The 23,448-nt window shown below is 45.8% G+C and overlaps 2 protein-coding genes across 2 annotated transcripts in view; both read left to right on the top strand.

Moving 5' to 3' along the window:
• The window catches only part of LOC308365969 (E3 ubiquitin-protein ligase TRIM35-like), a gene marked incomplete at both ends in the record, with an annotated part of 29,367 nt that extends 6,885 nt beyond the window's left edge, over nt 1-22,482 (top strand). The window contains 4 exons of the mRNA XM_080839604.1: nt 13,089-13,319; nt 14,910-14,932; nt 15,018-15,136; nt 21,944-22,482. Of these exons, the coding sequence (XP_080695730.1) occupies nt 13,089-13,319; nt 14,910-14,932; nt 15,018-15,136; nt 21,944-22,482 (912 nt within the window). The remainder of the gene's footprint in view (nt 1-13,088; nt 13,320-14,909; nt 14,933-15,017; nt 15,137-21,943) is intronic.
• LOC308365520 (zinc-binding protein A33-like) lies at nt 2,557-3,192 on the top strand (the record flags this gene model as incomplete). Its single annotated transcript, XM_080838987.1, has 2 exons — nt 2,557-2,566; nt 2,639-3,192. 2 exons carry the CDS (start codon nt 2,557-2,559, stop codon nt 3,190-3,192), a joined length of 564 nt encoding a protein of 187 aa, XP_080695113.1.
• Nucleotides 22,483-23,448: the final 966 nt, after the last annotated feature.

Here is a 23,448-nt window from a genome sequence, read left to right as displayed (position 1 = left end):
CAGGCTTTCATGTGCTTGGCTCTGTCGCCACCCGGTGCCATTGCGCCCAGCTGGCACTTATGTGACCCATCTCTTGGAGGAGATGTTATGTCTGTGCACGTTTTGTTTTTCAACATTGGGTGCTTTACACTGCACGAAAAGCAATATTATCGGGCGCGTAAGCGCTGTGATACTGCCGCGAATGATAAGCATTCCTGGTTGATATCGGACATTCCCCCGAAATTTCCGTCTGCCGCAAATTCACGGAATTTCCCGCATACAGACCAAGAGGGGAGAGGGGGGCGATGTGTTAACTTCTCACCTCCCGCTGACAGAGGTGTGAAAGGCTCTTATTAGCATATTGACTGTAGCCTCACACACAATGCAGCCATTGGTTGAAAATGACCATGATTTAAAATGTAACCGTCTTGTGATTTGGGAAAGAGATTCTTCCCTATTGGTCAACTTTCAACTGACAAAATCGTAGCCCCTCCCATTAACAGCTATTGCCTCATAAAAACGAAATTAATAATTTATGTTTAATAATATTATGATAATGGTTATATATGAAATTAATTAATTTCTTATTAATCCTTTAAATAATCATAATCATAGTAGGCCTAATAGAAAGGCAGTTGCTTTAGACAAAATCGATGTGGGCTTCTACGGCAATTCACAGGGTCGAAGACTGTCCTAAATCCCACATTTTCATGCAGAGTTATGTTTTGTTTTGCAACATTGGGTGCTTTATGTTTTGTTTTGCAACATTGGGTGCTTTTATTTTGTTTTGGGCACAAGAAAAATAAGTACATTTTTTTATTAAAGGAGTACAAACAATTTTTCTTTTTACAGGACCGGGTTCCTCGGACAGCACTTGCCCTGTTAGCCATTTTGAACATTGGGGTTTGCCACATAAAATCCCAGGCTGAACGTGGGATGGAGGACGGGGGACAGTGAACACGGGGGCTCCCGTTTCCTCCCTGAGCCCTGGCGAGGTCAGGCAGGTTTCTTCTTCCTCCTAGCCCCGGGGTTGGGGTGGGGGGGAAGACTGGCCAGCTGGCAGGGCTGCTTGTGGAGCGGGCTTCTTTCTCCAAGCCTGCTTCACCTCTTGCGGGGTGCCCTGGGTGGGGGTCGCTACCTGTGGCCTGGGTCGTTTCTGGTAACGATAGCCTGGGGCCGGGCGTGCAGCCTCCTGAGCGAAGTTCTGGCGAGGGAACGCAGAGGGGGCTGGCTGTGGCATTCTCGGAAGACACAGTTGCAGGGCCTCGTCGTCTCTTTTCTTATCTTCGCATCGTTTTTGCATGTGTGCCAGGGCCGTGCCAAAAACGCCGTCGGAGACGATAGGTGCGTCCATTATGGCCTCCTTCTCCCGGTCAGAGAGGTTGGCAAGGTTCAGCCAGCGGGCACGCTCTTGAACCACCATCGTGGCCATGGCTCTTCCAGCAGAGATAGGTCCGTGATAACACATGCCCTGGGCTCGCAGTCATCTCTTCTTGCATCTCCGCCTGGTAGGCTGTCAGGATCGAGATGACATTCAGGGCTCTTGCAGACAGCGCCACAGCCTTGTACGCCCTCTCAGACAGGCTTGACTGCAGGCGTTCTGCTTTGGAGGGCAGCGTTGGGGTAGCCGTGGAAGGGCGTCGCGGGTGAAAATGCACTGCGTCCACGTTACCGAGAGCTCCTCCAATAGTTCCGGGAAAATCGGTAGGAGCTGTCTCGCCGAACGTTTCGCCGTAGGCAGCCTCTTCCCCTCATACCGCGACTTCACAGCCTCTGCGGTAACCGTCGGCCACGGAATTGCCAGCTTGTCTGCTGGGCATTTGCACACGTCCTGCACTAGACTGAGCAATGGGGAGGATGGTGCCTCCTTCTCTGAAGCCTGGGTAGATGAGGGATGAAGCGCCTGTGCGCTCGGTAGGAAAGGTACGTCATCGAAATCGTCCTCATCGTCGGAGACGAGTAGGTCCGAGTTTCCTTCGTAGTCGTCACCATCCTCCCACGCCACTTCCTCCACGTCTTGCGACAGGGGGTCGTAGGCATCCACCTGCTCGCTCCAGCTCGGGGCAGCCGTGGCGGGCTGCTGCTGCTGAGACATTGCTGTCTGCTGGGCGGTAATCTGGGCATAGGTAGCCGTTGACAGAAGAGGCTCGTTGCCTGATAGACTAGCCTGGCGGGCTAGCCTACGGTGCAGGGTTTTTGCCGTGAACCGGACACAGTGTTCGCATGAACCGGTGTTATCCAGCGCTGCCTGGGTGTGTTTCACCCCTAGGCACGTAGAGAAAACCGGGTGCATCCACAAGACATACATACACACACACACACACACGTATCCCCTACTTGAGCTCATAGCGTCTCTGCTCCTTTTCTCATAAGGCCAGCAAGCACACGAATACACACACACACACATGCAATGAATCTTTAAAAGCACACCAATTATATTACAAATGAATTAAGGCTAAAAAATGAAATGGCCTGACTTCTGATATAGACCACGCCCACTTATGGCCTTCTATCTGAATCCAGACCCAAAGACAGACCATTTTGTTGGTTTAACAGATACAAATCCAGATACAGATAATGGCCTCAGGTTTGTATATTTGTATACATCTCTTTTTGTGTGCTCTTTCTACCTTAACGATTTGTGTGTCTCACTCTGCAGCTCCTGTGACTCTGGATCCCAAAACTGCACACCTACAACTCATCGTGTCTGAGGATCTGACCAGTGTGAGATACAGTGATGAGAGACAGCAGCTTCCTGATAACCCAAAGAGATTTGAGGGACAGTTTGTCAGTGTCCTGGGCTCTGAGGGATTTAAATCAGGGACACACTGCTGGGATGTGGAGGTTGGAAAGAACTCATTGTGTTGTGTGGGTGTGATGACAGAGTCTCTCCATAGGAAGGGAGACATTATGTCCATGAGTGGACTGTGGTATGTTTGGCATAGTAATGGTACATATGGAGCATGGTCTCCACCACAGCCCTCCACTCCCCTCACAGTGAAGCAGAAACTCCAGAGGATCAGAGTGGAGCTGGACTGGGACAGAGGAAAGCTGTCATTCTCTGACCCTGATAATAACACACATATACACACTTTCAAACACACTTTCACTGAGAGAGTGTTTCCATACTTTTATGTTGGCTGTAAACTGTCTCCTTTGAGGATGTTACCAGTGAGAGCTTCAGTGAAAGTAAAGCAGCATAGCAAGAGATGATGTCACTTCCTTTTGGCAGGTTAATTATGACTTTAAACTAGAATCGATAGAAATAGAGTAGAAAAGCCTTTATTGTCATTTTATTTGCATACAGCAAAATGTCTGCATGCATTATGATTTCTGATGACCTGTTCTGTGCCTTAAGCATATCCATAAGTAGATGAATAATCACATTATCTGAAGTGTGTAAATATTCCAGACAGAAATATTATATAAATAATATTATTATTTTTCTTAATTAAAAATGGAATGGAGAATCTGATGTGGTACGCCAACTGCCATAATCCATGGGTTGTGTTGAGAGTAGTTTAATTCATCATGGTTTTCTAAAGGGAATAATATTGTACTTTATTTTCTAAACAGTAACTGAAGTTGGTAAATGTAGCCATAGTTTACTAACAAACTTTTGAATAACTGAGGTCCCTCCTGAAACAGTGGAGCAGCTCAGCTTCAGGACTGTATTAGAAAAAGAAAAAGAAAAACAGTTTAAATGGGTTTGTCATTTATATGATGATTTTCTTTGTTGTTATCTTGAATGTGGCGCCTTGAGACAATTTTATTGTTTCTGCACTGTACAAAAATAAAATAAAATTGAAATGATTTGAAAAGGCCAATATTGTCTTTCGTGTTTTATGACATCTGGTTAGAGAATGTGGCTAAAATACACTAATGCTGACAAATGGGATCCTGTGGCAAAACTCTTCAACACAATCTCCTTTAATCTTCATCCAGCATAACCACACTGACCTCATCCAGCATAACCCCACTGACCTCATCCAGCATAACCCCACTGACCTCATCCAGCATAACCACACTGACCTCATCCAGCATAACCCCACTGACCTCATCTAGCATAACCACACTGTCTTCATCCAGCATAACCCCACTGACCTCATCCAGCATAACCTCACTGACCTCATCCAGCATAACCCCACTGACCTCATCCAGCATAACCTCACTGACCTCATCCATCATATTCACACTATCATCATCCAGCATAACCCCACTGACCTCATCCATCATATTCACACTATCATCATCCAGCATAACCCCACTGACCTCATCCATCATATTCACACTATCATCATCCAGCATAACCCCACTGACCTCATCCAGCATAACCCCACTGACCTCATCCAGCATAACCCCACTGACCTCATCCAGCATAACCCCACTGACCTCATCCAGCATAACCCCACTGACCTCATCCAGCATAACTACACTGACCTCATCTAGCATAACCCCACTGACCTCATCCAGCATAACCCCACTGACCTCATCCAGCATAACCCCACTGTCTTCATCCAGCACAACCACACTGTCAAAAAGAAGCAACTTCCTGCATACTGATGCTTTCCAAAGCTCCTGATCAAAAGATGGCGTCCTCAGGTAATCAATAGATGAGTTCTGAGTACTGAGTTCAGCCAGGTGTTTATTTGTGGTGGTTTCATCATGGAGAATTGTGCTAGAAAGGCTTTATTTTGGGTATTTATCCAGCACATCAGGTTTAGTGCTGAATGCGAACACTGCCCCCTATTGGCAGGTGCAGTGTAGTGCCTGCTGGTATGGGCTTGGAAATTAAAGATAAACCTACGCAGGACTGCTGAATAAATTACGATATGGTAAAATATGGTAACTGGATTTAATTTTATGTATATCTATATTTATTCATTATTTACTTATTTAGAGGGCACACGTTACCCCGCTACTCATTGACCTCCACTAGCTGCCTGTAGCTGCTCGCATTAAGTTCAAGTCACTTATACTAGCCTACAGAGGGCTTGCTGGTTCTGCTCCCACCTACCTTAATGCTCTTGTAAGGGCAAATGTTACACCCAGGATGCTACGCTCATCTAGTGAGCGTCGTTTGGCACTGCCGTCTGTGCAAGTACGGCAAATCAGATTATTCTCATTTGTAGTTTCACCTTGGTGAAACAAACTGCCTAGTACAACAAGAGCAGGGGCTTCCCTCTCTACTTCAAGAAGCTTTTGAAGACTCTTCAGAGAGCACCTCCCTTTCTAACTTGCACCTTGACTAGTGCTTACCTTTCACTTACAGCAGTTTCATTCTTGCAATTCTTTTTCTTTTCTATGTTGTTTTTCTATTTCTTACGTAAAGAAGTATTTAGTGTTACATCAGGTTTTTATTGCTCTTAGCATGGACGTGCACAGGAGCGGGCTAAGGTTGTTCGGGCAACTGCCCGTTCGCCGTCCTCGACTGAAGCTGTCCCTCCGAAGGAAATATATATATTTTTAGAATAGTTTTACGGCTGCAGAACTTCATGTATGCCTATATAAAATGAACGGAATAAGCGTCCAGGGGACATGGGACGGGGGCGTGGCAGCGGCGGTTAGTGAGAGTTTAAAATGATATTGGCGTTCAGGGGACGGGGGAGTGGCAGCGGCGGTTAGTGAGAGTTTAAAATGATATTGGCAAAATATGCGTCCAGGGGACGGGGGTGTGGCAGCAACGGTGACAAAAATCAGAGCAGAACATTAATTTTGTTCAATCATCCATTCCCTGCACTGTGGACAATAAGGACCTCAGGTTCCACAGTGAATATGATCGAAAGGCTTGGGTGATTTGTGAATACATTTTCAAAGATGCACAAAAAAATGGCTCTAGTTATGAAATAACCTATTGCAGACGTAAGAAAGGGCATGGTTTGGTGTTAAATGTGTACTCTGCAACCAGATCACATTACTGTAGCAAATTCAATACTCACATTTCACCAGTAGATGGCAATGTGCATTCAACTTTACACACACTTTATGTACACTGACCAATCAGAATCTTCTTTCCTTCCTCTGGTTCACCTTGACTGGGCAAGGAGGGGTTGAACTGACCAATCAGAATCTTCTTCACGCCCTCTAGCTCATTGGACAAGGAGGTGTGGAACTGAGCTGCGCCAGTTTTTCTTTTCTTTGAGGTCCAAGTGATTAGAGTTCTCTGGTGTGTAACATGTCTATGTTGAACAAGCAAGGCAGTCATTTAGTCTAGATTTTCATTTTCATATTTAGAGACTGACATAATTTTCAAACTGTGACTTAAAAAGTAAAAGCCAACTGTATAATCAGCCATTGTAAGGAGGAAATAAACACCAAAGAAAAAATGGCATCAAGTGGCAGAAGAGGATAACTCTTGTCCAGTTTGCTGTGACATCTTTAAGGACCTTGTCATCCTCTCATGCAGTCACAGTCTGTGTAAAGACTGTCTGCATCAGTTCAAGGAGAAGATCATCACCGGAAAATCCTTAGTAGGCTAGCTAAGGTTTCACACCATGTCATTGATTAAAAAACAACTTATCTAGCCAATGAATAATAGCATATCATTATAATAATAGTAGGCCTAAAAACACACACACACACACATTCACACACACACACACACACATATATATACACACACTATTTTAGGACCTAGCAATTGATTATACAGCACCCCTCGAACCACAAGTGCTATCTGGGAGCACTTTGCAGCCCAGCTGATAAGACTAAAGTTAACTGCAAATTGTACATTGTGTTGTATAATGGTGCGGCTTCTTTAAGAGCAGCTTGACAGGGTGGGTGTGGTAGAGTGAGAGAGAGAGCGGTGATGCATACGGAGAGCTAGGCTGTAGCGACCGGAGCAAAGTTATGTTGGTGTAATGTTGAACTCTGTACAACTAGTGTGGATAATAAATCCTCTGACCAAATCAAGATGCCATTTATTTACTCATCAACTGCAGACGGAAGGGAAAGAGAGTTTAGTCTTTAGAGTTAACCACGGCGTTTAGAATATAGAACTCATCGGCCCTGAAGCAGTAAACAAAAGTCTCCCCTGTAATGACTACGGTCAGTGACAGAGCAGGAGCGGTTAACAAATCCCACAATGATAAGGCAAGGATGTGAAACACCTAGTAACATCGGTAATGCATAACCATATGCATCTCAAACATCCCTTTGTGACCATGTCTGCCCAGGTCCCCCAGCAGTGGATAATACACAGCCACAACCACCAATAACGGCTGTGTTCAATTCAAAAACACCATACACACACAACCACCAGACTTCTAGGAATGCAGGCTGTCTCACTGAGGTCTTTTCAATCTGAGGATGTCATACATGTGGATCTTATAGTATGTCTATATTGGATGTCCTCTATATCCCTCCCTCACGGTTCTGCAAAGACTGCTCCTCCTGGTAATGCGGTCAGCCAATCAGGTGCCTCTCTCTGGCATTAAAGAACTTTTTATTGGACAACAGTGAGACTGACCAATCAGCTCCCTGCTCCTCCAGATCCCTCCCTCTGACTCTCCTTTCTTGAAGGAGGAGGTGAAGCTCAGTGAAGGGCGGCCGCTGTTTTCCCCGTCACACCGTCACAAAACTGCTCCAGCAGGTCAGGTGAGAATCAAATGAAAAACACTAAAACAGCACAAAGTTGTTTTCAAACAGACGTAGGAGAGGTAACTATGCTTGCAGACATAGGTTAAACCAACAAGACTTCATTTCTCAAACTCCTGAAGGTAAAATTAAAGTTCGGGGGAAAAGTTACAAAAAGAGGGAAGCTTTTGAGTTTTGAGGAACTACTTCTGTGCCCCTAAGACATGTTCAAAAGATGGAAATGACACAAGCCCTGAGTTCCAGCAAAGCAAATGACAGTCAGTTTTCTCTCTCCCTTCCACTCTCTCTTTCTCTCTCTCTCCTCTTTCTCTCTCTCTCCCTCCCTCTGTGCTGGTAAACACATGATAACCAGTTCTGCAAAGATTGTTCCTCCTGGTAATGCAGGCGGCCAATCAGGTGCAAGAGAGAGAGAGAGAGAGAGAGAGAGAGAGAGAGCAAGCCTCGCCCTGGCTGAAGAATGAGGTTGGGCTGAGTTTGGCAGAGAGCTCTGACAGTCTGCTCTTGCGCTGTGACTGGAAACTAGATTTTATTTCCGGTGAATAGTTCTGTTTGGCTTTGTCTTGTCTGTGTGGTGACCACAAAAAGCCACTTCCTCCTCCACACATATATAAACAACACACACTCTCTCACAACACATACACAGAAACACACAAAAAGCCCTCTTACACACAAGCATAGTGGATGAGTTGCCTTTAAGCACACAGATCACACACTCACAACATAGGCGGAGATCCCGGGGGGGACGGGAAGTTGGTTTCCCCCCCCATTTTTTTGGGGGGAAAAATCAAGTAATATGAAATAAACAGACGACGACACAAGCGGTGCTTATTATTAACGTAAAATAATACCGACAGCTCCGTCTTTCAGTCAATCTACCCAGTATACGGTCAGGTTGTGAGATTGTTAAGTCCTCTTCAACACTACCGTTATGATAAAAGAAATGTAAAGAGATTTATCTCATTCTCGAACGCAGTAAGAACGTGTAAAGAAGACATTTTTCTAAACTCCATTTACAAAGTTCCAATCAATATGCACAAGTATACGTTTAAAGGTGCAATATGCAACAATTATGCTTCAGAATTAGGGTTAGGATAAGCAGTTTAAACTTAAAATAACAGTTTAAAAAAAATTGGGGCGCTACAATGACTTTTAATATGGAGAATTGCGTCCGTGCCAATGGCATAGCAGGGTCGATAGGCATATAACTGCGTTCTGTAGTTTTGCCTGCCGCAGCCCGCTGACCTGACTTTGATTACCTTCTGCCGATCTAGTAAGTAGCTAATTTCTTCTAAAGTCTTGTCTTGCACTTGATTGATGTTTGACTGTGTAAGGACAGTCGTTGAGTAACTAGTTTGTCATAATGTCAAAGTCAGCACATTTCAAGAGATTTCGTTAGTTTTAGCTGCTAGCATACCTTTAGCAAATAGCTATTAATCCTTAATGCACCTTTAATTAACCTTCAATGTGAACGTTTGCCGATAACACCCGCATGCATGCATGTATTAACGATAGCTAGCTAGACAGTTAGGACACTGTCCTGTCAGGGGCAGGTTAATGCTAGTTAATAAACGTAGGTCTACATCTCAGTGCCTCTCCAGATTAGTTAAATTAACTGAAGTTAAATGAATGTCATTTTTTCTCCGGTACTTGAACAATGCTGGTATTAAGGACATGTTGCGATAGTGGTAAAAGAGGTAGAGAGGTCGTATAGTAAATAGAAGGTTGCTAATTCTATTCCCTGTATGATCCTTGAGCTGTTATGGAACTTTTGAGCATCAAGTTCTCTTGAACTTTGGACATTATTTGTCTGTGAGTAGATATTTCTTGTTAGTGCATTTAATGCCGTTTAGATAATTCAGAAGGCACTTCGAATTTCTGTTTGTACATGTGGTATCAGAATTTGGTATTTAGCAGTTTATGCTTGCTCTTGTGAAAGCATTTTTAGATCCCTATAATTACATGGGATCTACGTCCCTTTAAATGTTACAAGAGTTAGTCAAACCAAATGTCATGTAAAACCCAAATGAATAAGTACAGCTATGAATAATAACTGAATAAAGAGGTTGGATGCCAATTAGACCAAATGCACTCAAACACACAGTGTATGATGACAGTGTGTACACAGCACAGACAGCTCTCTGTGTTTCTGTGAAGGATCAGTTCTGCAGTAGGAACATTTCTCAGGATAGAAGAGGAAAAAAGCTTTAGTTTCGACCAATCAGCTCCCTGCTCTTCCAGATCCCTCCCAGACTCTCCTATCCTGAAGGAAGAAGTGAAGCTCCTGCTTACCGGGTGGCACTCCAACTATCCTTTCCCCCTGTGTAATAATTTAGAATTATATTCACTCCAACATACCCTTTTCCCCCTGTGTAATAATTTAGAATTATATTCACTCCATTCACTCTTTTTCCTTTATGTAATAATTTAGAATTATATGTATTAAGTTTTGGGGTTTTGCGATTTCATTATGTTACTTCCCTACGAGCCAGGGTTGTAAGAATGTGCATACGCAAATGCGCGAACACACACGTGCACACACACACACACACACAAACACACACACACTTGCCCAACCCTGCTATAAAACACATGCCATGAGCTCTGATGTTGTTTCAAAAGTCAGGTGTGTTATCAGAAATTGAAGCTGAAACTCTGTCCTATGTTACTTCTCTGACTGAGACCAACAGAGACCCACTTTCAGCAGAAACCACCACAGATTCATGAACAGGACCACAACAGACATAACACAAGCTTTCAAATGTTTACACACAACTTCTGCAAATCCTTATGCTATCTGACTACCAGTCACTGCCTGTGGTAGAGAAGACTCTGAAATCGATGTTTATGGCTCCAGCCTAGGCTTGTCCGTATCTATGGGTTAATATATAACAGAGCCGAGCATACAGGATAATATGACTGCAATAAGGACACTAGCATGGATTCACAGAGAGTATTTGATCTCCTCTCTGTGATATGTAACCCCTAGTACAAGTACCTTCCGATGACTGCATATACAGTATAAACCTATATATAGATATACGTATACTGTATATCCAGTCATTGGAAACTTCACATGAGCAATAATGTAATGACTTAGTAATAATGTCAGCTTTTAGTAGGGCCCAGGTTAAAGAATACAGATGTTTTCCTTTGATGATGTTACTGAAAATCAGACACAGTGGATGTGCTGAGAGTGTGTGCACTGGAGGTGTCATTCACATTACAGACAGCTCTCTGTGTGTCTGTGCAGGAACAGTTCTGCAGTAGGAATAAGATCAGAACAACATTTCTGTGGATAGTGGAGGAAAAACACTGACATGAAGCCTATTTATGACAGTAAGTTAGAGCTCACTCATCCAGGTACTTTGACCTCTGATCCTCAAGACAAGGAGGCACTTAAGAGCTGTTCATTGGAGGACTGTTGTGAGCCTGACCAATCAGCTCCCTGCTCCTCCAGATTCCTCCCTCTGACTCTCCTTTCCTGAAGGAGGAGGTGAAGCTCAGTGGAGGGCGGCTGCTGTGTTCCCCGTCACACCGTCACAAAACTGCTCCAGCAGGTCAGGTGAGAATCTACTAAAAACACCCAAACAGCAGACAGAGGGAGAGAGGGGGCGGGGTTGAGCAGAGTGTGTGGGAGAAGATAGGAGGAGCCAACACTGACAGCTTTATAGAGGAAACTGGCTATGAGGAAGTGAAGTGAAGACAGACGGCAGCTTTGTTCCACGTTACACCTCTACAAATGTTCTACCAGGTGAGAGACTAATTTAAAAACAATCAAACTTGACATAATTGTTTTCATAAAGACATTGGAGAGGTTGCCATGCTTGCATACATAGGTTAAAACAACAAGAGGACTCAGAAACTGACTGGATTTGGCAAACTCCTGAAAGTGAAAGTAAAGTTTGGGGAAAAGTTACAACGAGACGGAAGCTTGCATGAGATTTATATTTACTCTTGGAAAATGGCTTCGAAGCTAGAGGAGGATTTCTGCTGTCCTGTGTGCACTGACATCTTCAAGGACCCAGTTGTTCTGTCATGTAGTCACAGCTTCTGTAAAGCCTGTCTGCAGCAGTTCTGGGAAACCAAAGGATTCAGGGAATGTCCAGTCTGCAGGAGGAGGTCCTCGAAGGCTGAGCCACCAACCAACCGTGCATTAAAAAACCTGTGTGAGACATTTTTACAGGAGAGAGGTCAGAGAGGAGCACTCTGTAGTCTCCATGGCGACAAACTCAAGCTGTTTTGTCATGATGATCAGCAGCTTGTGTGTCTGGTGTGCAGAGACTCAAAACTCCACAGGAACCACCAGTTCAGTCCCATTGCTGAAGCAGCAGTTGACCGTAAGGTAAGTTTGATACAAATTTATGAAAAAGATTTTGTATTGGCTAATTAACAACAAGCTACAGCCTAATATTTAGTCATTCATTATAAAAAATAATAATCACAAAATTAAAAACCCCTGTAGTTGCTGTTATTACTGTAACTCAACACTTGGTGGCAGCACCATCAATTCACTCCTCTGCTCCCTCAAGAATGCGTTCACAACACTGGATAGCGCATCCCATGGTTTCTGACAGTTTCAAAGTGAGGCCACACGAAAAATCGTGGCGGCCATTTTGTAGGGACCACTTTCTTGCTTGAGACCAATGATTATGACGGGGGATGAATATTATATATAAGCTATTTAATGAATGTGCATAGTAAGCGTTATAGTAATTGGCCAGGTTCTAATCATCAACACTAATACAATACGATAGAGGAACAAGTTTCAATATTTGAAATATTTATATATATCAAGCAAACACAAGCTATATAACAAGGTTTATGAAAACTTGAAATTACTATAAGGCCTAATATGCAAATTCATTAAATATCTTATATCTAATATTCATCGCCCGACATAATCATTGGTCTCAAGCAGGAAAGTGGTCCCTACAAAATGGCCGCCACAATGACTCACTTTGATACCATGGAATGCGCTATCCAGTTTCTTTATGAGATCAGTGGTTCACAATCATCCAACTGAAATGCATCCATTTGTTGCTTTAGGGGTGGCAATCCATGCTCTGCCAAAGTCACATTTAAGAATAGCTGACATGTAGGATTTAAGTTGTCTTCATTATTTTACATTCAGGATTTTCATAAATGTGCCGGCAAATGTTGTAATAGTCACCAAGACATCTGAGGGTCGTCACAAATTGATTTGTATGTAAAAGACAACTTTGCCTCTCTATCTCTCTCTCTCTCTCTCTCTCTCTCTCTCTCTCTCTCTCTCTGTCACTCTATCTCTCTCTTCCAGGAGGAGCTCAAGGTCAAAGTGGATCCCTTAAAGGAAAAACTAAAGGCTTTTGAAAAAGTAAAACTCAACTATGATGGAACAGCAAAACACATTAAGGTGAGAGTCAGGACACAAGCATGAATAGAATATCTACAGACGTTGGAAGGAGCTTTTATGAAGTATGTTAATCCAGAGGAATTCCCTGGTAGACACTTTCTCTGTTATTGACCTTATCCAGACTCAGGCCCAGCACACAGAGAAGATGATCAAACAGGAGTTTGAGAAGCTTCACCAGTTTCTACGAGATGAAGAGACAGCCAGGATAGCTGCACTGAGGAAGGAAGAGGAGCAGAAGAGTCAGATGATGAAGGAGGAGATTGAGAAGATGAGCAGAGAGATCTCATCTCTTTCAGACACAATCAGAGCCATAGAAGAGAAGATGAGAGCTGATGACGTCACAGTTCTGCAGGTAAGAACCAATCCTGTTTTTCTTTTTTCCTAAACCAGTGTCATTAACAGGAGTAAATCATTTCTGATTCCACAAAGAGAACATGTTTATACCCTATATCTATGGAAATGATAATAATATAGGGTTCCATGGATGGGTCAGTTGCTAAAAAGCTATGCGTTATGTAAACAACCCATTCAGGATTACATGTTCTATACTTAACACTAAAAGGTCTATATCCCTCGTCCGGGATATTTTTATTTTTTTGTCAAAAACTGTTTTAAGCTCCGCAAGTTTTCGTCTTAGAGACATAAAAAGAACAACCACGGAAACATTGAACCCTTTTCTTTTATAATATATACAGTTCATAATTTTAAAATAAATAAGCACTTTGTCAGGGGAATAGAACTGATGTGTTGCACTTTCTAGTATCTGAGTGGGGTTTCTGCTGCTAAGGACCCACCCATTAGCAAATGACAGCTATTCATATGATAAGGGGATGGTGATTCAGTGATCTCCATTGGTTCATGGTGTGGCAAGATTCACTCCGGGGGTTTTGGGTCACAAAGACATTCTAGGGCCATTAGGAAATTGCCTTTGTCTTTGCAAGAGGTGTCACAGGTTTGTTCACACCAACTCATCAATATGCATTTGTAGGGGCACAGATTTAGGAATGGCACAGGACACTCTGAAATTATAAATATGTGGTAGTGAAACAAGACATCCTTTCTGAATGCTAAACTAACATGTGTTTAGCCAACACCTATGTTTACAAGGCTCAGAAATAAAAAGTCTTCTGAATAAATCTTTACAATGTGTTTTTGTACAAAGTCTGAGCACCTCTGAAACAAGGTTTTTCCAAGGGTATGTTTACATTTGATTTAAATTAAACTTTTTTTTACTACATTCCTTTTACTTACATGATATTATTGCTGAGGTCTTCTAGAATAGAATCATATATTCCATTTGTGCATCAATGTTTTGAGTTAAGCAAAATGTACAAAAACATCAAGGCATGTCAGACAACTTAGAAAAGTCTAAAAGGCCTTGGACCTTAGAGTGTTAACCATAAAGACGGCAAGTAATACTGATTAGAAGTTCTTAATTACTTAATATATTAATTAATGATAGTGTTGAGATCCTGGGAGCATTACTGGCATTAATAGTTTGCTGAAGTTTCCTTTAAAGTAGCACTATGTAACAATTTTTGGTATCATCCTCACATTGATTTTGGTAGCATATGATCATGGAAAGGACAGATAAACACCTGTGTCTTTCCCACTAGCCATCCAGGATATGCCCTCTGTAGTTTTGTGTAACGGGCTGGTACACCCTGCAAAAAAATGTTTTAAAAAAAACAAAAAAAAACTTTCACAGCATGACATTGCCAGCTTTACTTCCAAAAGACACAAGTTAGTGTGTTGGCAAGCTTCTTGCAGTATCAACTGGGCTATAGGTAGTGTTTTCAAGGTTTTTGCATGCCTTTAGGTAGTTAGCTTGCTAGTTTTGGAAAATAACTCCTTATTGCTGCTTTAAGTGGTTAATGTAGGATAATTTAATGTCAAGTGTAAATGCAATGTTTACATATTTTGTTTTTTGGTGTTTGTCCAGAACTACAAGAGCACAGTGAAGAGGTGAGTGATCTGCCTCCTGTCTCTCTTTTCTCTGTGATTCTGAACCCAAACCCACAACAGCACTGACTCCTGAATGTTATTCCAGAGCCCAGTGCACACTGCAGCATCCAGAGAGGGTTTCAGGAGCTCTGATCAATGTGGCAAAACACCTGGGCAACCTGAAGTTCAGAGTCTGGGAGAAGATGCAGGAGATTGTCCAAAACTGTAAGTACTGACTGAAACAGACACATACACCTACACAGACAACGTAACGACCGGCTTGGGGGTCACAACATAAAACGAAAGTTACGTATGTAACTACGGTTTTATGAATCACTGGATGACTGCTAGACGGTGCTTCTAAGCACTGGATAATCCATCTCGCGCACGCGCAGGTCGAGGAAAAATACCAACATCGTCACCTCGTGACCCCGATGACCCCCGGATAGTCTATATCTTCCGGTGGGGTCAGGGAAACTGTTCCTACACAATCTTCTCGCGAGAGCACGAGGATTCTGAGTGACGGAACGGTCTAGCGGTCATCCAGTGATTCATAGAACCGTAGTTACATACGTAACTTTCGTTCTATTTCATCCTTACTGACCACTAGACAGTGCTTTCAAGCACTGGATGACATATACCAACAAAGTCACGAAGAACTCTGGCACTTGTCTTACTGAGAGGAAGCAGCAGAGTCACGCAACAGGACCACAGCCAACGGCTGGGGAGTGGCAACATACACCCGGTAGAACCTGGAGAAGGTACTAGGTGATGTACATGACGCTGCCTCGCAGACATCTTCCAGGGGAATGCCCCGCGAGGCTGCCCAGGATGTCGAGACAGCACTGGTGGAGTGGCACCTCATCCCGGATGGCAGGGGGTGCCCACTTCCTTTATACGCCTGTGTGATGGCCTCCACCACCCAGTGGGACAGTCGCTGCTTGGAAAAAGCAAAGCCCCTCTTAGGGTCACCATAGCAGAGGAAAGCTGATTCGACCGCCGAATACCTGTGGTCACAGCCACATATGCCCTCAGGGCCCGCACAGGGCACAGTAACTTCAACTGTCTTCCCCCTCAGGGGAAATAAGTTGCGGCAGGTGGATAGGTCGATTGAGGTTGAGTAAACCTTTTATGTGTAAACCTTCAGAAGAAACTGAATTCGGCCACAGGGTAACCCCTGGGCCATCCAGGCTCCACCTAAACAGGGGCCGCTCATGGACAGTGCATGGAGCTTCCCAACGTGCTTCGCCAATGCGACAGCGACGAGAAAGCCATTTTGTTAGAGACCCACTTTAGCGCTGCCTGAGCCAGGGGTTCAAAAGGAGAAACACAAGGCCTCAAGCACAAGGTGCAGATTCCATGCTGGGGCGCGCCGTGCTTGTGGGGGGCGCAGCCGTAATGCCCCCCACAGAAAAAAGGGGACACCAACCTGTGGCTCCCAACCGTGTCATTATCCACCAGAGCATGTCGGGAGGATAGCTGCACATACACCCCCAGGGTAGCCGGGGACCGGCCCCCATCCAGGAGTGACTGGAGGAACTCTAAGGCGCTAGGGACCATGCAATGCACGGGGCCCTCGCCATGCGGCAAACAGCTGCCCCCTGTTCTCATACTGCGCCCGGGTAGAGGGTGCCCGGGCATTCAGTATGGTATTACGGACAACGTTCGAACATCTGTTAGCAGTTGGCTGGGCCCTGCGGCAGCCAGACCGACAGCTGCAACCGATGAGGGTCGGGATGCCATATCCGACCCTGTAACTGAGACAGGAAATCCTTCCCGTCGGGGAGGCGCAGCGGCATCCCGCTGCATCCTGCACAGAAGTGGGAACCACGTCCTCCCTGGCCAGAAGGGGCTACTAGCAGCAGTCTGTGGCCCTGCTGGAGAACTCCCTGTAGAGTTGGAAAAATCAACGGGATTGGCGGAAACGCAACTCCCTGGTGATTGATATGGGAGACGGTCGAAACCTTGTCTGACCGCACAAGCACGTGTCGGCCTTCCAAGAAGGGCAGAAGCCTGCAATGCCCTGTGCACAGCCCGCAGCCCCAGAACATCAACAAGGTGACACCCTGAGTCTCCTGTGCCGGTGCTGCTCGGCGTCCAGCTGAAAAATGTGAAGCCACCACTGGAGGGGGCGTAGCGACAGCAGGCCTAGAGGAACCACAGTAGCAGCTGCTGTCAGCTTCCCTAGAAGGCGCAGAATTCCGCGTAACGCAACTGCCTGCCTTCCTGAAATGGGGAAGAAGGTGTAGGCTGTCGTACAATCGCCGTGGTGATGGACAAGCTCTCATGGCGACTGAATCGAGAGTCACCCTGAGAAGATTGTGATCTGCGATTGGAGCAGGCAGCTCTTTGTTAAGTTGAAGGAGATGCGTCGTGTCCAGGGCCATCTGGGGACGGGGCACAAGGGGCCAGTCGTCCAGGTACGGCAAGATAGTCATGCCCTACGACTGTAGGGGTGAGAGGGCTGCCGCCACACACCTGATGAAGGCACGTGGGGAAGGGAGAGGCCAACTGGGAGCTCCCTGAACTGAAAGTGATGTCCCTGAAATGCAACCGCAGAACCGTCTGTGGTGTGGGGCTATGGGTACATGAAAGTAGGCATCCTTGAGGTCTACTGATGTAAGCCACTACCCCCTGGTTATTGTACACAGAACCTCTCGCCATGCTCAGCATGCAGAACCTCAAGACCTTCGGGAACCTGTTGGGGCCCCTCAGGTCGAGGATGGGACGGAGTCCGCCATCTTTCTTCGATACTAGAAAGTAGGTTGAGCAGAACCCCCCGGGTTGTGTCAGGGGGGTCTGCCGGCTCGATGGCACCCCTGTCCAGGAGGGCGGACAGCTCCTGGGTAAGGGCCCGGGCTTTCGCCGGGTCTTCATGATGGTCATCTTGACCCGGCCATAGGCTGGGGGGCGGCGTCGGAACTGAAGTTGGCATCAGTGGGTTAAGGTGGAAAGCACCCCGGGTCTCTGATAGAAGCAGCCCAGAAGCTTAGCTGCAGCTAACGGCCGGACCCTGGGCCTCAGCGCCTTGCCCCCCCGCCCCTAGGGGCTCTGGGGGGACGATGGGCCGGACCCTGGGCCTCAGCGCCTTGCCCCCCCGCCCCTAGGGGCTCTGGGGGGACGATGGGCTGCGCACGAAGCGTGAGGTTGGCCCGAGGGCTGTCGCTCTGGACTCTGAAGGCCCGCCCTTGCCGCTGAACAAGCTGTGGGCCCTGTAGTGACCCCTTGGGTGGATCTGCGACTGCGCGCTGCTTGGCTGCAACGCTGGGCCGGGGTCATTTATATTTACATTCAGTCATTTAGCAGACGCTTTTATCCAAGCGACATACAATGTATACACATTTCTACATTTACACTGATGGCACACTGCACGTCAGGAGCAATCAGGGGTCCAGTGTCAGTTCAAGGGCGCTTTGACAGGGAACCAACTAGCAACCTCTTGTCAGCTGTTCAGGTGACAGACCCAACAGCTGCTCCGCCCCAGCCAATCTAGCCGCCCTCACTGCCTGCGCATGTACCTGCAATTCATGCAGGGGCCGTCTGAAGCCCTGCCCTCAGGTGCTCGACACCGAGACAAGAGGGGCACCGATCACGGCCACCCTCCACCTGCAGAGGGCCATGCAGGCCGCGCCAGAGTGGTTGCCCACCATGTCTGCAACCCACGCACCACTGAGAGAGAACCGTAATAGTTAGCCTCAGTAGTGGATAATGGTCCCAACATAATGGGGACAATCAGACCAGACTAGGTGCCAGGAGAGGGGGGCAGGAACTGCTGCCTCCACCGACAATATTCACAGGCCAGCAGTTACAAACCACACCTGTGCTGGGAGCGGGGAGCGAGAGCACTACCTTCACCAGGAGAGGGTGGATGGCCAGGAGAGGGGAATAGCCAACTCAATGGGTTAATCAGCATAAATATAGATAGAGATGCAGAATAGATGCCGGGAGAGGGAGGCAGGAACCGCTGCCCTCACCGACAGATATTAAAGATCAACAGTCAACCACAATGTGCTGGGAGCGGGAAGCGAAAGCACTACCGCCACCAGAAGAGGGGAATGGCCACACTTAATGGGGCTATAGCGCAGAATAGATGCCAGGAGAGGGAAGCAGGAACCGCTGCCTTCACTGACAAAATATTTGCAGGCCAAACTGCACACCACACCTGTGCTGGGAGCGGGGAGCGAAAGCACTACCTTCACCAGAAGAGTGGAATGGCCACACTTAATGGGGCTATAGCGCAGAATAGATGCCAGGAGAGGGAAGCAGGAACCGCTGCCTTCACCGACAAAATATTTGCAGGCCAAACTGCACACCACACCTGTGCTGGGAGCGGGGAGCGAAAACACTACCTTCACCAGAAGAGGGGAATGGCCACACTTAATGGGGCTATAGCGCAGAATAGATGCCAGGAGAGGGAAGCAGGAACCACTGCCTTCATCGACAAAATATTTGCAGGCCAACAACTACAAATACATGCATAACATGGTATGGATGAACGTTGGTGGTGGGTCGGAGGGGCCGTTTGGCGCCGACTGGCTGCCACGCTTCCGTCAGTCTGCCCTAGGGCATCTGTGGCTACTGATGTAGCTTACCACCACTGGTATGTTTGTCTGAATGTATGGCCTAGGCCAGACTACTCTGTAAAGTGTCTTCGAGTATTTAGAGAAGCACTATACAATGAATTGATCGGCTGGTTGACACAGACCACACCTGAGCTGGGAGCGGGGAGCGAGCACACTGCCTTCACCAGGAGAGGGTGGATGGCCACACACAATGAACTGAAAAACAGTATAATACTGGGCTTCCCCACAATATTGCAGGGAGAACTTCTTTTAATGAATTGAATTAATGAATAATTTACCTGATCGCTGGCGTGATAAACCAGCGGCTTTCCAAGCGGGATAAGCACCACTGAGGAATTGTTAACTGTAGTCACATAGGCGTTGACCATGTGCAAGTAATTCAGCTAGCGGAATTGCAATTGCGTTTCCTCTGAGCACTGGAAGAAGAAGCGATAGCGCGTCCTTCCAGCGGCTATGGGTGTGGGACAACCACTATGACAATAAGTCTCTTTTCAGCCACACTAAAGCAATCTACTGCCATATCCACCGCTAGACTGGGCCAGTGGGCGGGATGCGTACCCCTGGTCGCTTGCGTAGTAACTGGCGACTTACCCAGCGGGCTAAGTCAGCTCAATGGGTCACTTATTTGAATTATAGTAGGCATTCGTTATACGTTATACAACGGATGGTGGGAGAGGGGCGAACACACCGCTGTCACCACGATATCAACACTTTTCAGCGGCATCAGCTGGTTAGGCAACGTAATTTAACAGCCTAAGTGGTGGGAAGGGGCGAGTACGCTACCTAAACCACAGCATAATTAATTACGGCCTCGCATACCTATCGGCATGTGCAGGCGATGCCAATAGTTGCAACCAGCAAGAAATTGAGAAAGGATCAAAGTACTCCAATACGATCGGTGGGGCCTTTGGAGGGCGAAAAATGCTTGCAGCTCCGACTATGTCGCAAGGCCAACGGCACGGAACAGGATTAAGCACTTAATTCAAGCTTTGGTTTCCTTACACACAACTACCTGCGAGCGAGAAGATGAAAGGAACAGTTTCCCTCACCCCACCGGAAGATATAGACTATCCGGGGGTCATCGGGGTCACGAGGTGACGATGTTGGTATTTTTCCTCGATCTGCGTGTGCGCGAGATGGATCATCCAGTGCTTGAAAGCACCGTCTAGCGGTCAGTAAGGATGAAATAGAATGTAGCTTGTAACAAAAAGGCTATTATTAACGACAAAAGGTTGATCCAAAAGTAAAAGTCTAAGGGTGTTCATAGATGCGTGGATGCATGAAGTGTGTATGTAGGTGAGTAGGAGTTTTTGCCAAAAGTGTGTGTGAAAGAAGCAGAAGCTGAGAAGGTATGGAGTACACACAAACACATACACACTCACAAACACATACACACTCACACATCTCCCTCATAGTGTCTCTGCTTCTGTTCTCATAAGCCTTCACACACACAGACACACACACAATTATATGCACACACACGCACACACACACATACACACACAACACACACAACACACAGATCTTCCCTACTAGAGCTCATAGCGTCTCTATTTCTGTTCTCATAAGACCACACACATACACACACACACACACACACACACACACACACACACACACACATATATATATGCACATATACACAGACACACGTTAACAGACACAAACACACACACACAGACATCTCCCCTACTATGCTGTCCCTGCTCAGGCACAGACACAGGCACAGGCACAGGCACAGGCACAGGCACAGGCACAGGCACAGGCACAGGCACAGACACAGACACAGACACAGACTCAGGCACAGGCACAGGCACAGGCACAGGCACAGGCACAGGCACAGGCACAGGCACAGACACAGACACAGACACAGACTCAGGCACAGGCACAGGCACAGGCGCACATACAAACAAACACACACATCTCCCCTACTCGACTTCATAGCTCCTAACTGTCTGAGGGTTCAAACCTGTACTGTGATGTTAAAGCAAAGGTGAGGAAATCCCTGTTAAGCATGGAGGGTGATGTGGTTCACTGTACCACAGACATTTGGACAAGCTGAGGGGTTCATAAAACTTAGTTCAGATTAAAATAAAAAAAATAAAGAGAGAGATGAGAAGTACAGTATGTGGATGTGAAAATATATTTAATAATTTATGACATAATAAATAAGTCAGTTTAATGCTTTGAAAGTACACCAATTGCATATACAGTATACATAGAATATAAGGCTAAATAAAAACAACATGTGCCTGATTTAACATGACTTCTCACATAAGCCACACCCACTTCTGGCCTTCTATCTGAATCCAGACCCAAAGACAGATAATTTTGTTGGTTTAACAGATACAAATACAGATACAGATAATGTCCTCTTGTTTGTATATGTGGATGTATCTCTTTTTGTGTGATCTTTCCACCTAAACCATTTGTGATTCTCACTCTGCAGCTCCTGTAACTCTGGATCCCAACACTGCACACCCATGGCTCATCCTGTCTGAGGATCTGACCAGTGTGAGACGTGGTGATGAGAGGCAGCAGCTTCCTGATAACCCAGAGAGGTTTGATTGGGGTGTCAGTGTCCTGGGCTATGAGGGCTTTAACTCAGGGACTCACTGCTGGGATGTGGAGGTTGGAGAGAGCCCCTGTTGGAATGTGGGTGTGATGACAGAGTCTCTCCAGAGGAAGGGAAACTATTCCTTCATGAGTGGAGCGTGGTATGTGGAGTATGAAGATGGTAAATATGGAGCATGGTCTACACCATGCTCCACTCCCCTCACAGTGAAGCAGAAACTCCAGAGGATCAGAGTGCAGCTGGACTGGGACAGAGGAAAGCTGTCATTCTCTGACCCTGATAATAACACACACCTACGCACTCTCACACACACTTTCACTGAGAGAGTGTTTCCATACTTTAATGGCGGTAGGATCTCTCCTTTGAGGATCTTACCAGTCAAGACCTCAGTAACAGTAGAGCAGTTCAGATAGAGCTAATGTCATTTCCCTTTGTCAGGTTAATGATGACTTGCTGTTAATATGTCCCCATTCATTATGAATTCCTTAACAGAAACATATTCATAATATGCCAAAACATAATAATTACTTGCTTTCATTTTCCACACTTTGTGCGAAGTTGGTGAAATGTAGTCATGTTTTTAAATTGTTTATCTGTTGAATAACTGAGGTCAATGAGACAGTGGAGCAGAACAGTTTGAGCTTTGTCATTATTGTTATTTTTTTCCAGGTTAATAATGACTTGTTCATGGTGTTAAAATGTCTTCATGCATTATGATTTCTGAAATACCTGTTCTGTGGCTACCGCCTTAAGAATACCCATAGGTAGATGAAGAATCGCATGATCTGAAGACAGCAAATACTCCGGACAGAAATATGGTGTTCATGATTATAAATGGAACAGAGAATCTGTAACCAATTGAAGCGCATGAGTTGTGTTGAGTGTACAGTTTTTTCTATAGAGAATAGTATTTTTTTTCAAACATTACCTGAAGTTGGTGAATTTATCCATAGTTTAACAACAACCTTTTGAATAACTGAGGTCCTGGAGCAGCTCAGCTTCAGTTTCATTAGTCTGATCAGACTCTGAGGTCCTGAAACAGTGGAGCAGCTCAGCTTCAGCTTCATTAGTCTGATCAGACTCTAAGGTCCTGAAACAGTGGAGCAGCTCAGCTTCAGTTTCATTAGTCTGATCAGACTCTGAGGTCCAGGGACGTGCACAGGAGTGTGCTAAGGTTGCTTGGGAAACTGCCCGTTTGCCCTCTTCGACTGAAGTTGCCCCTCTGAAGGAAATAAGTTGCCCCTCCTAAGGAAATATTTTATAATAATAATATTTGCGATTACATGGAGGGGGCGTGGCATTCGCGGTAAATGACAGGTTAAAATGATATTTTGAAAATGTGCGATTACATGGAGGGGCGTGGCAGCGGCGGTGAAAAA

This window comes from Sprattus sprattus (genome assembly GCF_963457725.1).
Source record: "Sprattus sprattus genome assembly, chromosome: 5".
Classification (NCBI taxonomy): Eukaryota; Metazoa; Chordata; class Actinopteri; order Clupeiformes; family Clupeidae; genus Sprattus; species Sprattus sprattus.
The sequence above is the reverse complement of the archived record's forward strand: the minus strand, read 5'-3'. Positions and strand labels throughout refer to the sequence as shown.